The 14,037-nt window shown below is 59.5% G+C and overlaps 1 protein-coding gene across 2 annotated transcripts; it reads left to right on the forward strand.

The window, feature by feature from the left end:
* The first annotated feature begins 3,854 nt into the window (after positions 1 to 3,854).
* STAT3 (signal transducer and activator of transcription 3 (acute-phase response factor)) lies at positions 3,855 to 11,901 on the forward strand. Of its 2 annotated transcripts, none has more exons than XM_009994138.1 (23): positions 3,855 to 3,992; positions 4,512 to 4,656; positions 4,796 to 4,894; positions 5,172 to 5,267; positions 5,352 to 5,433; positions 5,769 to 5,863; positions 6,033 to 6,184; positions 6,595 to 6,753; positions 6,872 to 6,964; positions 7,740 to 7,799; positions 8,087 to 8,116; positions 8,224 to 8,317; positions 8,401 to 8,448; positions 9,112 to 9,195; positions 9,284 to 9,382; positions 9,555 to 9,690; positions 9,800 to 9,852; positions 9,940 to 10,034; positions 10,346 to 10,485; positions 10,847 to 11,068; positions 11,308 to 11,350; positions 11,654 to 11,766; positions 11,846 to 11,901. In XM_009994138.1, exons 1-23 carry the CDS (start codon positions 3,865 to 3,867, stop codon positions 11,899 to 11,901), a joined length of 2,322 nt encoding a protein of 773 aa, XP_009992440.1. In that variant the 5' UTR covers positions 3,855 to 3,864. The 2 variants fall into 2 exon arrangements, with proteins under 2 accessions (XP_009992440.1, XP_009992441.1); XM_009994139.1 differs by having other exon boundaries at positions 3,865 to 3,992; positions 10,847 to 11,065.
* The last annotated feature ends 2,136 nt before the right edge of the window (positions 11,902 to 14,037 follow it).

Consider the following 14,037-nt stretch of genomic DNA (forward strand, 5'->3'; position numbering starts at 1 on the left):
CTCCGCGGGCACCCGGTGGTTTGACGTTCATCGGGCGCTCCCGCGGCGGCAGATGAGGGCATCACCCCGCGTCGTAATTAGCGAGGTACTAATTAACCTAATCCTCTGGTTTTACAGCAGATGGGATTTCTGCCCTTCCCTCGGTTCCTCACTGGGCAGGGGCAGCTCCCGGGGGCCGGTGGGCTCGGAGCTCCCGCAGCCCTGGGGTCCCCGTTCCCGGCACCGGCGCAGAGCCGGGTCTGACGGTGACACCCCCGGCCCCAGCGCGGGGGTCGCGGCTTCCACGGGATTGTCCAAGAGAAAAAAGTGTTGGGACCGACAGGGCCTGTCGGGCTCTGTTTGCAGCAGCTGGTGCTTGGGGGGCTCAGCTGCAGGTGTTGGTGCCGCTCGTCCCAGGGGTGGAATTTTCACGCTGATGAAGTGACTCAGACCTGGGAGCCCAGCAGAGGGTTCTGCACCGGGGCAGGCCAAGGCTGGGACACAGGGCTGGTGCCTGAGCTGGGGAGATGTCTCTGTCCCCTTGGGCAGAGCTGCCCAGCCCGGGACCCCCAGGCTGCGGTGCAGAGCAGGGTCTTGGGGCAGCACTGGAGCCGTGTGCCCGGGCTGCCCCGCGCGCTGCGGGCCGACACGGTGCAGGGCATGGCTGGGCAGACCCTGTCTGGGGGTGCTGTCCGGGGGGCTGCCCTGGGCACATGCCTGGCAGCTGATCCCATTCCCACCCGAAGGGGATGGCTGTTGCCATCGCTGCCCAGCGCAGCCTTTCCTGCCTGTGAGTCTGTTGGAGTTGCTGGAGTAGTGGGGGCAGAGGACTTAGCAGTTCATGGCTGGGCACCCCATGCTCCGTGGGTGGTGGACTCACAGCTCGTGCAGCAGGAGTTGGGTGTTGGGATGGACCCTCAGGAGCTTTGGGTCCTTGTGCTGTGGCCACAGGTGCCCCAGGGCCTGTCCCTGCCCTGCGCTCTCACCCTCTTTTCTCATCACAAATCTCAGTGTCACTGCTCTGTTTTCCCACCTCCAGGGCTGGCTTTGAAAACGTTCCAGAGGAGCAGAGCCAAGTTCTCCTGGGAGCTTTTTCAAACCGCTTGTGTTTGCCTGGAGCAATTAGCTGCTCTGCTGTAGAAGAACGTTTTTTCATCAGCCTGTTGATGGCTGCGTGGAAGCAGAGGCAGTGAGGTGCCAGGGCTCCCAGGAAGGTTGTTGATGGCATCTGTCCTGAGGCTGTGACACTTGCTCTTGATAACCCTGTTAATATGATACTTTGGGTACCAGCTTCCACCTGCTGGTGGCACTGCAGGGGACAGGAGTGCCACAGTCCTTCCCAGGCCCTCTCCAGTGATTTCTCTGTAACTTTGCCTCTGGGAGTTGTTGCTACTTGTTGTAGGCACAGGCGAGGGCTGTTCTGGGGAAGCCAATTGGGGGATCACTTCCGGAGCAACAGCTCTGCTTTGAAAAACAGTGTTGAAGTGTGCAGAGCTCTGCCAGGGTTGCCACACAAATTGGGCCTGGCTCTTGTGCTCTGCCCTTGCAGGGGAGCTAATGAAAGGTGAACTTTAGCTCTTGATCTACTTTTAGCAGCTTTACTCTGAGCTCTGCACAGCCTGTTTACCCTGGGCTTGCATCATGCACTGGCTGCCTGAGCTGCTCCTTGCCCTGTTCCTGTGGCAGGAGGAGAAGGAACCACAGATCCTGGCAGGGTTGGAAACGTTCAACCCTCAGACCTTCAAAACCAGTCAAAGGGTTCCCTGCAGCGAGCCTGGCTGGGGAGAGGCCCCTTCACGGGGCTTTCAGGCTGATGAGGTCAGAGCTTCCTAAAGCTGGTGCCAGTGACAGTAAGGAGGGCCACAGGGACCCTTTACCTCCTGGACAGATGGTGCTTTGAGCTGCCTGGCTGTGGTTGCCGCAGGAGCTGGAGCTCGGTGCTGTGCCGAGGGCTCCAGCATCTCAGCCTTTTGGGAGGGCAAGGAGAGATCCCTCGAAGTGAGACCTGGTTGTAGTGCAGCCCCAAGGGGCAATGAATGGGCACTAGTCCTGCCCTGGGCTGTCCCTGGGGGCTACTGCTCCGCTCCTGCCGGCCACAGCTCTGCTGTGCTGGTGCCCATGGTCTGTGGTGACTCCCTTGTTCTCCTCGGCCGTGCCTGGTCAGGAGCTGCCTGTGGTGGGAAGGCGTAGAGCAGCTCATGTTTCGTTCTGTGCTAGTTCTGTTTTCTGGGGATGGTCGGATGGTGCTGGGGCCCTGGCAGGGCGCTGGCTTCCTGCAGAGCATGCGCTGCGGCGGGGAGGATCTCAGCTCTAGCAGGAGCCCGGGCGGCCGCCAGGCCTGTCCTGCCGCCGTGTGTGGCAGAAGTGGCTGATTCCCGGCCCCCCCTCCCCGAGCCTGCGCCGGCTCCTTGTGGCTGCCCCGCTGCCATGGTTTGCTGCGGCTGGTTCTGACACCTCACCTGTGCCCAGCTGGTGTGTCACTCCCTGCAGTGACCTTTGGAAAAGCAAACAGCTCTCTGCAGGGAAGGCACTTGCTGCTGGTGTGGAGCAGAGCTCTGTTCCGTTGCCTCTCGAGCGCTGTTCCCTTGTTAGCGTTGGTTTGATTTCCATCAATATGCAAGTTGCTAACTCGAAAATTGGTCCTTCCTTGTTTCTGGTGCTTCCCAGCAGTCTCCGCCTTCTGCCTTTACTGTAAGCTCTGCAGCTTCTTCCCTGCCTCCTGGCACAGAGGCAGGCACATGCTCTGGCTGCAGGGTGCCAGGAGGACTTTGGCACCAGATTAAAGCCTTGTACCTGTTGCTGGTGACCTACATGCCCAAGACCTCTCCCCCTGTGGCAAGAAGGTAGGAAAGCTTTGGAAGGTGGTGCCTGACTCTAGGAGAAAGCTTTGCTGGAGGCAGGTGCCTAGGAAGTGTGCAGGGAAGCTCAGTGCTCACTGGGCTGAAGCTCAGCTCCTGAAGCCAAGCCCAGAGCTGCATTCCCTGTGCTCAGGGATCTCCTGCACAGCTTGGCACAGCTTGGAGAGGTTGGATGGCATTAGGAGCTGCCTGTGATGTAACCTGTAACCCTGGTATGACCCTGCAGTGTGAGTGGCACTGACCTGTCTGGGTCTGTAAGAGCAGCTGTGCCCAGCCCTGCAGTTCTGCTGACCTGAGCCCTCAGGGCTTGTGGGCCAGCTGGAGGTTCAGCTTGACCGCCAGCACCTTCTGCCTTGCTCCTCTGACCTGGTGCAAATGGCCACCGGCTGCCAGTGCCTCCATCAGCTCTGCCTTCTGATCTTGGGTGTTTCAGATTAATTTCCAACATGTAGTGAAAAGGCAGTGAGTCAGAATTGGGGCTTTATTCAGCTCACAGCCTGGGTGGCTTCAGTGAAACCTTGCTGCTGCTGCTGTTCTCCAGGAGCTCCCTGGGCAGGGGCTGGAGGTACCTTCTGCACTTGCCATCACTGGATTTTGGGTTGATTCTTAGGGTGGAGCAGTGCTGCATGGCCCCCACTCTTTGGTGCTCTGGCTGCTTTGCCACTCGCTCTGCAGGCAGGTCCCCTCCTGTGCAGCCCCGTCCTGCGCTGCCGTGGGCGCCAAGTGACAAGGTGCAAATGTCAGTGGGTGTGAGAAGGGCTTTTCCCCTGGCAGCCAGGCCACTCCCTCCCCGTCCTGCCCAGGGGAGCCTCCTGTCTCTTCACTAACGTGGTTTCGGTCAGTGGTTCCACCTTCCCCTGACCCAGACCTGCAGTGGGTGATGGCAGCAGTGCCTGCCCTGCCAGCTGGAGCCAGCAGCTGCTCTTGCTGTGCTGGAGCCCAGCCTGGAGGTGCTCCCCAGAGGCTCCTGGGCGCCAGCTCTGAGCAGCACGGTGCCTGTCCCAGCAGGTCTCCGGAGCTGGTCAGAATGGCGCAGTGGAACCAGCTGCAGCAGCTCGACACACGGTACCTGGAGCAGCTCCACCAACTCTACAGTGACAGCTTCCCCATGGAGCTCCGGCAGTTCCTGGCCCCATGGATTGAGAGCCAGGACTGGTAAGACTTTGTGAAACGCTGACATGGGGACTTTACTGGGGACACCACCCTGGGGTGGCAGCAGGTGCCAAGGTGTCGGTCCATGGGAGCTCTGTCACATTTCCCAGGCTGGTCCTTCTCCCTTTTTTGATGGAGGGTGGTGGGATTCTGCACATGGAGTGGGACCCTAGAGAATGAGAAGGGAGTTCCAAAGCAGAGGGGCAGACTGACATCAGCCTCTGTTGTGAAGGAGGTTGACATGGGGCACCCATCCCTGGGTCCTGTCCAGAGAGCACGTGGTGCCAGTGAGATGCCCCTGTGCTTTGCTTTAAGCCCCAGTCCAAAACCTCTCGGTTGCCGTGTCCCTGGGCACAGGCTGAGGGCTCAGTTTCTTGGCATGGAGCAGCATAGATCTGCTCTAGTGCAGGTTAGGAAGGTGCTGGGGTGTTAAATGGTGTGGGGCATTGGGTGTGAGCAGAGCCACCCTGGGCAGGGCTGGGCCCCTTCCCCGGTGCCAGCACCCAGCCCTGCCCCCCGCAGGGCGTACGCGGCCAGCAAGGAGTCTCATGCCACGCTGGTGTTCCACAACCTGCTGGGGGAGATCGACCAGCAGTACAGCCGCTTCCTGCAGGAGTCCAACGTCCTCTACCAGCACAACCTGCGCCGCATCAAGCAGTTCCTGCAGGTGAGGCAGGAGGGGCTGGTTTGGAGCAGGGGGAGCCACAGCCCCCCTGGCACAGCTTGGGACCCACAGCCCTGAGGGGTGTGGAGATCCCAGGAGTTGTACTGTGCCTGCTGACCTCGGGGGTCTGAACCTCTTACAGAGCAGGTACTTGGAGAAGCCGATGGAAATAGCCCGCATCGTGGCTCGCTGTCTGTGGGAAGAGTCGCGGCTCCTCCAGACGGCTGCCACCGCCGCCCAGGTCAGTGGCTCGGGGTCCTGGGGCTGTCCCACCCCCGGGAGGCTGGCAGAGGGCTGGGAACCTCTGGTTCCGAGGTGTTCCCTGCTGGGGTGGCTGCTGGCTCAGTGTGTCCATCTGTCCTCTCGCCCCTTGTGCCGGGCCGTGCAGCCCCAGAGCAGCTGGCACTGGCCTTTGTTAGTGAGGGGGTGGAGATCCTTCCTGCAGGACCTCCTCAGGGTTGAAGGAGAGTATCCCCAGGTGGTGGCCCTGTTCTAATGCCTCCTTGTGCCCCCTGCAGCAAGGAGGACAGGCAACACATCCGACAGCAGCTGTAGTGACAGAAAAGCAGCAGATGCTGGAGCAGCATCTTCAGGATGTGAGGAAGAGGGTGCAGGTATGTGTGCTGCCCAGGCACCTCCTCCTTGCCCCACCACAGTAATTTAGTGCTTTGAATAAATCCACATCTCTTGCCTTGCAGGATCTGGAGCAGAAGATGAAAGTGGTGGAGAATCTCCAGGATGACTTTGATTTTAACTACAAGACTTTGAAAAGCCAAGGAGGTAATGGAAGCTCATTAGTGTCTGGCAAACCAAAGCCTGTTTCTGCAAGGAAACTTGCTGGAGGGCACGTGCCAGCCCTCCCTACCTCTCCAAGCGAGAAGGGTGGCTTAGGCTGAGGCATTTGCATGGCAATTGGAGAAACCTTGTCTTTTGTTTCTGCCACCACCTCCCGGAGAGCTGAGCCAGAGCTCTGCATTTCAGCAGGGCAACAGCCAGTGGAGGTGCTGGCGATGGCTGCTTCCTAGGATACCTGCTCTTTTGCAGTGGGAATCTTGTTTGGGTGGTGCTTGGGAGGGGAGGAGGAGCCCCTGAACACTTCTCACCTCTCTGTGCAGACATGCAGGATCTGAATGGAAACAACCAGTCAGTGACCCGGCAGAAAATGCAGCAGCTGGAGCAGATGCTCACGGCGCTGGACCAGATGCGAAGGGTATGAGGTGCAGCCCCCCCGTGGGCAGCAGTCCCGGTTCTCTGGGTGTGAGTTGGGTGTTCCTGCAGGGCTGGGAACACAGCCCTGGGCAGCTTCTTTCTGTTCTGTGCCTGTGGCATCTGCAGATTGTGGAGGGATCAGAGCTTGAAGGCTCTTTCTTTTCTGACAGGGTATTGTGAGCGAGCTGGCTGGGCTGCTCTCAGCCATGGAGTATGTGCAGAAGATGCTGGCAGATGAGGAACTGGCAGACTGGAAGAGACGGCAGCAGATCGCCTGCATTGGTGGCCCCCCCAATATCTGTTTGGACCGGCTGGAGAACTGGTAGGAGCTGGCTGGGGGCTGTGTCAGTCCCCAGAGAGGTGATGTTCAGACACTGGTGCTGCTGGAAACGTCCGTGCTAAATGGCTTCTGATGCCTGTGAGCATAACTGTGACCCAGCGGTTGGTCTGATCCTCAGCTGAGGGCAGTAGTGCTGGGGTGGTTTGCACCAGGCCCTTGGGGTTTTAAGGCTGCTGTGGGAATGTCCTGTTCCTTCTGTGTTTCTGCAGAACTTGTGTGTGTGTGGGTTTCTTTTCTACTATGTGGTGTAGAAAAATGCACTGAGCAGGAGCCATAGACTGTTCTGTTCCCTGCTGGTGTGATATGGAGACCTTCCTTCCTCATGCCAATGAGGAAGAGGACCCAGCAGGGCTTGGCAGCTGGAGCTGACACTGGTTCTTCTGCTCCTCTAGGATAACCTCTCTTGCCGAATCACAGCTACAGACCCGGCAGCAGATCAAAAAGCTGGAAGAGCTGCAGCAGAAGGTGTCCTACAAGGGTGACCCAATTGTCCAGCACCGGCCCATGCTGGAGGAGCGGATTGTGGAGCTGTTCAGGAACCTGATGAAAAGGTGCTGAGGGCTGGGAGGGGGCTGTGGGCTGACCCTGATCCCGGCAGTGGGCAGAGGGGTGGGTAGGGGTTGTGCTGGGCCAGGCCTGAGGTTTGACTGTGGTTCTTGCGCCCTGCAGCGCGTTCGTGGTGGAGCGGCAGCCCTGCATGCCCATGCACCCCGACCGGCCCCTGGTCATCAAAACTGGTGTGCAGTTCACCACCAAAGTCAGGTGGGTGCTGCTGGCCCTGCCACCCCAGGGCAAGGGGAGGGCAAGGAGCTGTGTGGGGAAAAGCAGAAAGGACCTTTCTCCGAAGGAGATGCTGGTGTGGGTGTAGCCTCCAGCTTCCCCAGGGATCGCTGGTACTGGGAGGGGATGAATCCCAGCCGTCTGGCTGCCCTGCTGCAGTGCCCGCTGTGACTCAGTGCATGCCTGGTTTGGGCTCTGCAGTGTTCCTGGAGGCAGCGAGTTCCGGTAAATCCCGCTGCGGGGGCGAGAGGCTGGGAGAGCCAGCATGTCCCTGGCCAGCTGCCCTGCTCCCCACGGCTCCCTGCCTGCCTCTGCAGAGCAGCTGCTCCCACACCAGGCTTTGTCTGGAGCTTCTTCACCATCTCCCAGCCTCTGCTGCTCCCTTGGCTGCAGGGCAGCATGGAGTGGGCTTGTTAAGCACAGGTTTCTGCCTGGTGCGGGCAGGCAGCAGCCAAAGTGAGTGCTCCTTGGGGTGCCTGGGGAGCATCGTCACCTCCCCAGTCCTGGGGAGGGGTGTAGGGTCTGATGTGTCCTAGGCTCAAGGGAGTAGGAGGAGCTGGATAATACTAGGAGGAGCTGGATAACACCACGTCCCCAGGAGCTCTGTGGTGTGACCCTGGTGCTGCCTGGGGGACACCCACAGCAGGGCTGTCCATCCAGCTGCTCTTCAGGCTGGACCAGTAGCTGTGGGGAACTGGAGTTGTTCACGTGTGCAGGACATTCACACTCACACTTTGCCTCTGCTGACCCTTTGCAGGTTGTTGGTCAAGTTTCCAGAGCTGAACTATCAGCTGAAAATTAAAGTCTGCATTGACAAGTGAGTTCTGGGCTCTCATCTGAGCAACACTGGGTGGGTCACTGCAGGGGGGGTTTGTTCCTCCTGCCATTGGGTTCGGCTCCAGCCCTGCCCTGAGGCGCCCCATGGAATGGGAGGGTGGGGGTTGTGCTGGTTCCTAAGGGTTCATTCCTGGAGGGACACAGCTTAGGGGGCAGCCTGGGGCCTTGTGGGGCTCAGTGTGCTGCAGCCAGCCCTGCACACCAGCTTGTCTGCATCAGGGTGGGAAAGCCATGGCCATGACCAGGTGTCTCTCTCCCCTTTCCTAGGGATTCTGGGGATGTTGCAGCACTGCGGGGGTAAGTGCAATGTTTTGTTTTGGTTTTTTTGGTGCTTCTGCTTTTAGTCCTGGCAGATCTCGTTCTGAGAGGCCCTCTCAGCCACACAATCTCTTTCCTCTTTCAAGGTCCCGGAAGTTTAACATCCTGGGGACAAACACCAAGGTCATGAACATGGAGGAGTCCAATAACGGCAGCCTCTCAGCAGAGTTCAAGCACCTGGTGGGTACTATGAGCTCTCAGGCTGTTCCTGCAAAGGCCCCGTGCTGTGCAGTGCTGCCTCAGCCTGTCCCTTCCCTCCGCAGACCCTGCGGGAGCAACGCTGCGGGAACGGCGGCAGAGCCAACTGCGACGTAAGTGCTGGGAGAGTGTCCTCCTGTGCCTGGCCAGCAGCTGATCCATGAGGGGAAGCAGGAGCCCTGCCCTGGGGGAGTGTCCACAGGGACCCTCTGGCCCATCAGCAGCAGCTGGCCCAGCATTCACCACCCCAGCCCAATGACCATGTGCCTGGCCAAGGGCAGGCATCTCCTGTGTGCTCGTTCTGAGAGGCCCTCTCAGCCACACAATCTCTTTCCTCTTTCAAGGTCCCGGAAGTTTAACATCCTGGGGACAAACACCAAGGTCATGAACATGGAGGAGTCCAATAACGGCAGCCTCTCAGCAGAGTTCAAGCACCTGGTGGGTACTATGAGCTCTCAGGCTGTTCCTGCAAAGGCCCCGTGCTGTGCAGTGCTGCCTCAGCCTGTCCCTTCCCTCCGCAGACCCTGCGGGAGCAACGCTGCGGGAACGGCGGCAGAGCCAACTGCGACGTAAGTGCTGGGAGAGTGTCCTCCTGTGCCTGGCCAGCAGCTGATCCATGAGGGGAAGCAGGAGCCCTGCCCTGGGGGAGTGTCCACAGGGACCCTCTGGCCCATCAGCAGCAGCTGGCCCAGCATTCACCACCCCAGCCCAATGACCATGTGCCTGGCCAAGGGCAGGCATCTCCTGTGTGCTCACTGTGTCCTCTTCCACCCTAGGCCTCACTGATAGTCACTGAGGAGCTGCACCTCATCACCTTCGAGACAGAGGTGTATCACCAGGGGCTGAAGATCGACCTGGAGGTGAGCTGTGGGTTCCTGCCTCTCGCTGCCTGGGTGCAGAGGAGCCCTGGGAGATGTCCTAGCCTGTGATCACATCCTTTCTTTGCAGACCCACTCACTGCCTGTGGTGGTGATCTCCAACATCTGCCAGATGCCCAATGCCTGGGCGTCCATCCTGTGGTACAACATGCTGACCAACAACCCCAAGGTAGGACCCAGCACTGAGGGGACAGCTGGCAGAGCAGCAGTGCAGGCTTTGGGACCAGAGTGTCCCTGCTGGCAGGGAGTGGGAAGCTGGTGGGCTGGGAGCAGGGCTGGGCCAGGACCTGGCTCTGCTTCTGTCCCATGCGTTGCTCAGGGCTGTGTTTTCCCTTGTGCAGAATGTCAACTTCTTCACCAAGCCCCCCATCGGGACCTGGGACCAGGTGGCAGAGGTGCTGAGCTGGCAATTCTCCTCCACCACAAAACGCGGCCTTAGCATTGAGCAGCTGACAACACTGGCAGAAAAACTTCTAGGTAGCCCAGTGCGGGTGTCCTGCCCCTCCCTGCCTGAGGTTGCTCCCAGGACATGGTGTCTTGGAAAGAACAGCTCTAGCTAAATGTTAATGCTCCTGTTCTCCACCAGGGCCAGGTGTGAATTACTCTGGCTGTCAGATCACCTGGGCCAAGTTCTGCAAGGTATCAGCCCCCTCTTTCCCGAGCACCTTCCCTTGGCTGTTCCCTTCCTCCAAGTGACACTCACAGCCTCTCTGCCCTTGTCCTCAGGAGAACATGGCTGGCAAAGGCTTCTCTTTCTGGGTCTGGCTGGACAACATAATTGACCTGGTGAAAAAGTACATCCTGGCACTGTGGAATGAAGGGTGAGCCTTGGCCAGTGTCAGTCCAGAGACTTCTGGTTGGGCTGGGGCTTGGGAGGGGCCCCACAAGTCCTGTCCTGGTGGAGCAGGGTGCCTTGGCTAGGTGCAGGTGGGCTATCCTGGCATGGTTTTTCCATCCAGGCCCTGTTGGCTGGTTCAGAGTGAAAACCCACCTGGGAATCCTTAAAACGTTGGTGGCTTTGCTGATGGCCAGGGCCTGCTGCTGCCTGATGCTGTGCAGAGCTGGCAGGGTTCATGTCCTGGAACAGCTGCTCTCATATCCTGACCTGCTGTCCATCCCTCCTGATACCCAGATACATCATGGGGTTCATCAGCAAGGAGCGGGAGCGAGCCATCCTGAGCACCAAGCCCCCGGGAACCTTCCTGCTGCGCTTCAGCGAGAGCAGCAAGGAGGGCGGCATCACCTTCACCTGGGTGGAGAAGGACATCAGTGGTACGTCGCTCTCCTGGCTGTAGTGCCCTGCTTAGCAGCATTCCGGGTTCCCAGGGGGCTTGGACCACGGCAGTGTCCCCTGATAAGGCATTTTTCCTTTGTCCTTGTCCCGACAAGCCTCCCTAAGTTAGGTCTTAGGGGCTGGTGCCCTTTGCTGGTCTCCCTCTTGGGTGCCTCTGCCCATGTGCTGCCCTTGTGGCTCTGAAACCACCCACCAGGTCCCCATCCTGCCCTGTGCTGGGTGCTGAGCACAGCCCTGGACTGGTCTTGTCTGTGCTGCTCCTGGGGTGGCTGAGGAGGGCCCTGCCTTTACCTGAGGAATGTGGGTGTCTTGCCTTGTGTCAAAAGTCTCTGTGCACAGGCAAGACCCAGATCCAGTCCGTGGAGCCTTACACCAAGCAGCAGCTGAACAACATGTCGTTTGCGGAGATCATCATGGGCTACAAAATCATGGATGCCACCAACATCCTGGTGTCCCCCCTGGTGTACCTGTACCCAGACATCCCCAAGGAGGAGGCATTTGGGAAGTACTGCCGCTCTGAGAGCCAGGAGCACCCAGAACCCACTGCTTCTGACTCAGGTAGTCAGTGGGTTGATGTTCTGTGTTCCAGCATAGCTCCTCTGTTGTGTAGTGGTTCCAGGGACTGGTGGAACAGCTGTCACCAGCCAGGCTCCTGTGCTAGTTCCTGAAGGGCACAGCTGCAGTGTGGGGCTGGTGCTGGGTCCCTGTGGGCTGCACAGGGGTGGTAGCAGGTCTGGGCTCTGGAGGGGGAGCTGAGCAGGGTTCCTTCTCTGGTGACCAGGCTGCTCCCTCCTTTGCAGGTGCTGCTCCGTATCTGAAGACCAAGTTCATCTGTGTCACACCGTGAGTGTTCCTGGGGGCTGTCTGTGAGCATGGGAAGGATTTGTGTGCTCAGCCTTTGCTGACAGGGGTTTCCTTCCCATCACTGGGCTCCCAGCCTGGGCTAGGGGGAGCGTGGGGGCTGCACCAGGCTCCAGCTTGCTGCCCTGACCAACGGGCTTTGCTTCCCCTCCCAGGGCCCCTTTCCTCTGAAGAGCTCTGGGGTTGGCTGGGCCATGTCCTGGGGCCCGTTGAAGGGGAGAAGGTGTCAGAGAGCTCTGGCCAGGCCCTGACCAGGGGGTTTCTGTGTTTTCTCCCCTTGCACAGCACGTCCTTCAGCAACACCATTGACCTGCCCATGTCCCCGCGCACCCTGGACTCACTGATGCAGTTTGGCAATGGCAGTGAGGGTGCAGAGGCCAATGCAGGAGGGCAGTTCGGTGAGTCAGGGGGTCCTGGTGCCCGCGGGGGTCCTGGCTGTAGCCCCACGCTGTGACCTCGGGCTGTGTCTCCCTGCAGAGTCGCTGACCTTCGACATGGAGCTGACCCCTGAGTGTGCCTCGTCACCCATGTGAGGTGCCCGCGGGGCCTCCCCGCGCTGCGGCTTCGCGCCTCCGGAGAGCTGCCCGCCCGGCACAGCTGCTCTGCCTCCCCTCGGGAGGACCTGGGGTCTTTGCCACCAGTTCCTCGTTTGCCCCAAATGAACATCCCCTTCTCTCTAGGGTGGTGCCATTTGTGTCTTGGGGCAGTGAGAGATGAACCTTTTTCTATTTCCTTCCCTAACAGTTTTATATTATTGTTTTGCTCATTCAAGTGCCTATTAGCCTCTGATCGCAGCCTCAGTTTTTAAAACGCTTCTGCAGCCCCAATCGTGCTGCCTGCTGCTGAAAGCTGCTTTCCTGACTGCCAGGGTCCAAAAGCCTGGGAAGATCTGACAAGCCTGGATTTGCCTTCAGGTCCCTGAGAGGGGATGGGTTGGTCCTGGCCCCCATGCAGGGTTCTTTGATGTGGGGTCTGCTATGCTGTTGCCCGAGAGGAGTCTTCCCTCTGTACCCTTGGCCCCTGCTCTTGGCCAGAAGAACCAGGATGTGGCTCAGAGCTGCAAGGTGGATGGGCCCAGGTGCTCCTCCCCTGCCAGGGCAATGCCTCTGCTGGAAGCAGGGAGTTTTGGGGCTGCCTCTGCTGGCCACCAGGTTCCTGCTGCAGGCACCAAGATCCAGCTGGCTCCAGCAGCCCTAGAGCTCCCATTGGGACAACTGGCTTCCCTGTCATGCAAAGGCTGCCTCTGGCAGGGCAGTGGCTGTCCCAACAGAGCATTTGCCTCCATTTGCAAATTGGGTCAAGTCTGGGACCTGGATGTAACCACAGAGGCTGCCCCGTGGCCAGACTGGTGGTGAGGACATGGTTGCACTTCCTTTGCTGTGCCCAGTTAGACCCCATGGACCCCAAGGGAGGGTGGGAGGCTGCTGGGTCCAGCATGACCTGCAGCTGATGGGCTAGTCTGTCCCTTTTCTCCCTGGTATGGCTTGTGATGGCCCAGGCAGTGGGTTTGCAGCTTCTTGAGGCCTTCTTGTGGCATTTTGTTGGGGGTTGGCTGTTATTGTTAAGGTAGGAGGTGGCAAGAGTAGAAGGCAGCAGGATGTATGTAAGGGGAGGAACCTGCGGGGGGGCCAGCACTCAAAGGAAACATGGGTGTTGCAAAGGGCAGGTCTCCTTGCTCAGGGGGTCGAGCTGTGCTGCCCAATCGTTGTGGTTCTGCTCACCAAAATAGAGGAACCATCTGCCATACAGACTGATGAGCATCTGGAAGCCCGTGGTGGTAACTGGGCTGCGGCTGCTGCAGTGGGGTGGCACGAGGGGGTTGTGTGCTGTGCTCAGCCCTTGGCACAGAGGCTGTGGCTAACATCAGCAGAGAAATGTCTTGCTGGGAACTAGCCCCTAGCTTTACAGGTCTCTGATGTGTGTTGATTTGGCCCTGGGTGGAGAGAAACCCTTGATCATCTGTAGCAGTGATGCTGCTGTGGCACAGGGTTGACCCATTCCATGGCTCTGGCTCTTCTGCCCAGTAAAGACCGTGGGGTGTCCCTGTGGCCCTCCAGCTGTGCCAGCAAACTGACAGTGCAGCCCGAGGCAGAAGGAAGGGAGAGAGGGCTGGGGGGTCCTGGCCAACCCCTTGAGCTGTGGGGTCTGGGCTGGCCCCCCAGGAACAGGTGGCTGTGGCCACCCCTGGGGACAGGAAGGTCCTTTGGCATTCGGAGGTGCTCAGAGGGGGCAAGGGCCCTGCCCCTCCTTTGCCCCCGTGTGAGCACTTTGCTGCCTCCAGCTGCAGTCGCTGTAGCCCCAGGCAACATTCAATACTGTAAAAAAATTTATTTTTTTGTATATTTTATTGCTGTAACTACAGGCTTTAACTTTCTCCAAAATAAAGGCGCTGGAGCGCTGTGCTCTGGGGGAGCTGAGTTGTCTGCTCGTGCCGCTGCCTCCCCCGGGAACGGGGGCCTCGTCAGAGAATTTGGAGCTGCGGTTTGCTCGGTACAGCCCCCGGCACGCGTGGGCCGGGGCCCGCGGGGGGCGTGGGAGCCGCGGGGGGACCCATCGCACCAGCCCAGCCCTTGGCTTCTGCGTCCCCGGGGGCTGCTCTACCTGCGTCAAGGAAACCCCGGTGCCAGCGGGGATAGGACGTGGCGGGGCCGGGGCCCTGCGGCTGCCCC

The sequence above is a fragment of the Chaetura pelagica genome, unplaced genomic scaffold (assembly GCF_000747805.2).
Source record: "Chaetura pelagica isolate M959 unplaced genomic scaffold, ChaPel_1.0 scaffold963, whole genome shotgun sequence".
NCBI classification, from domain to species: Eukaryota; Metazoa; Chordata; class Aves; order Apodiformes; family Apodidae; genus Chaetura; species Chaetura pelagica.

Bases quoted from the DNA above. Each gene is read 5' to 3' on its own strand.
- STAT3 (XM_009994138.1), top strand. From the start codon at position 3,865: ATGGCGCAGTGGAACCAGCTGCAGCAGCTCGACACACGGTACCTGGAG. The intron at 10,035-10,345 runs GTGAGCCTTGGC...CCTGATACCCAG, and splicing joins CTGGCACTGTGGAATGAAGG to ATACATCATGGGGTTCATCA. The intron at 11,351-11,653 runs GTGAGTGTTCCT...CCCCTTGCACAG, and splicing joins AAGTTCATCTGTGTCACACC to CACGTCCTTCAGCAACACCA.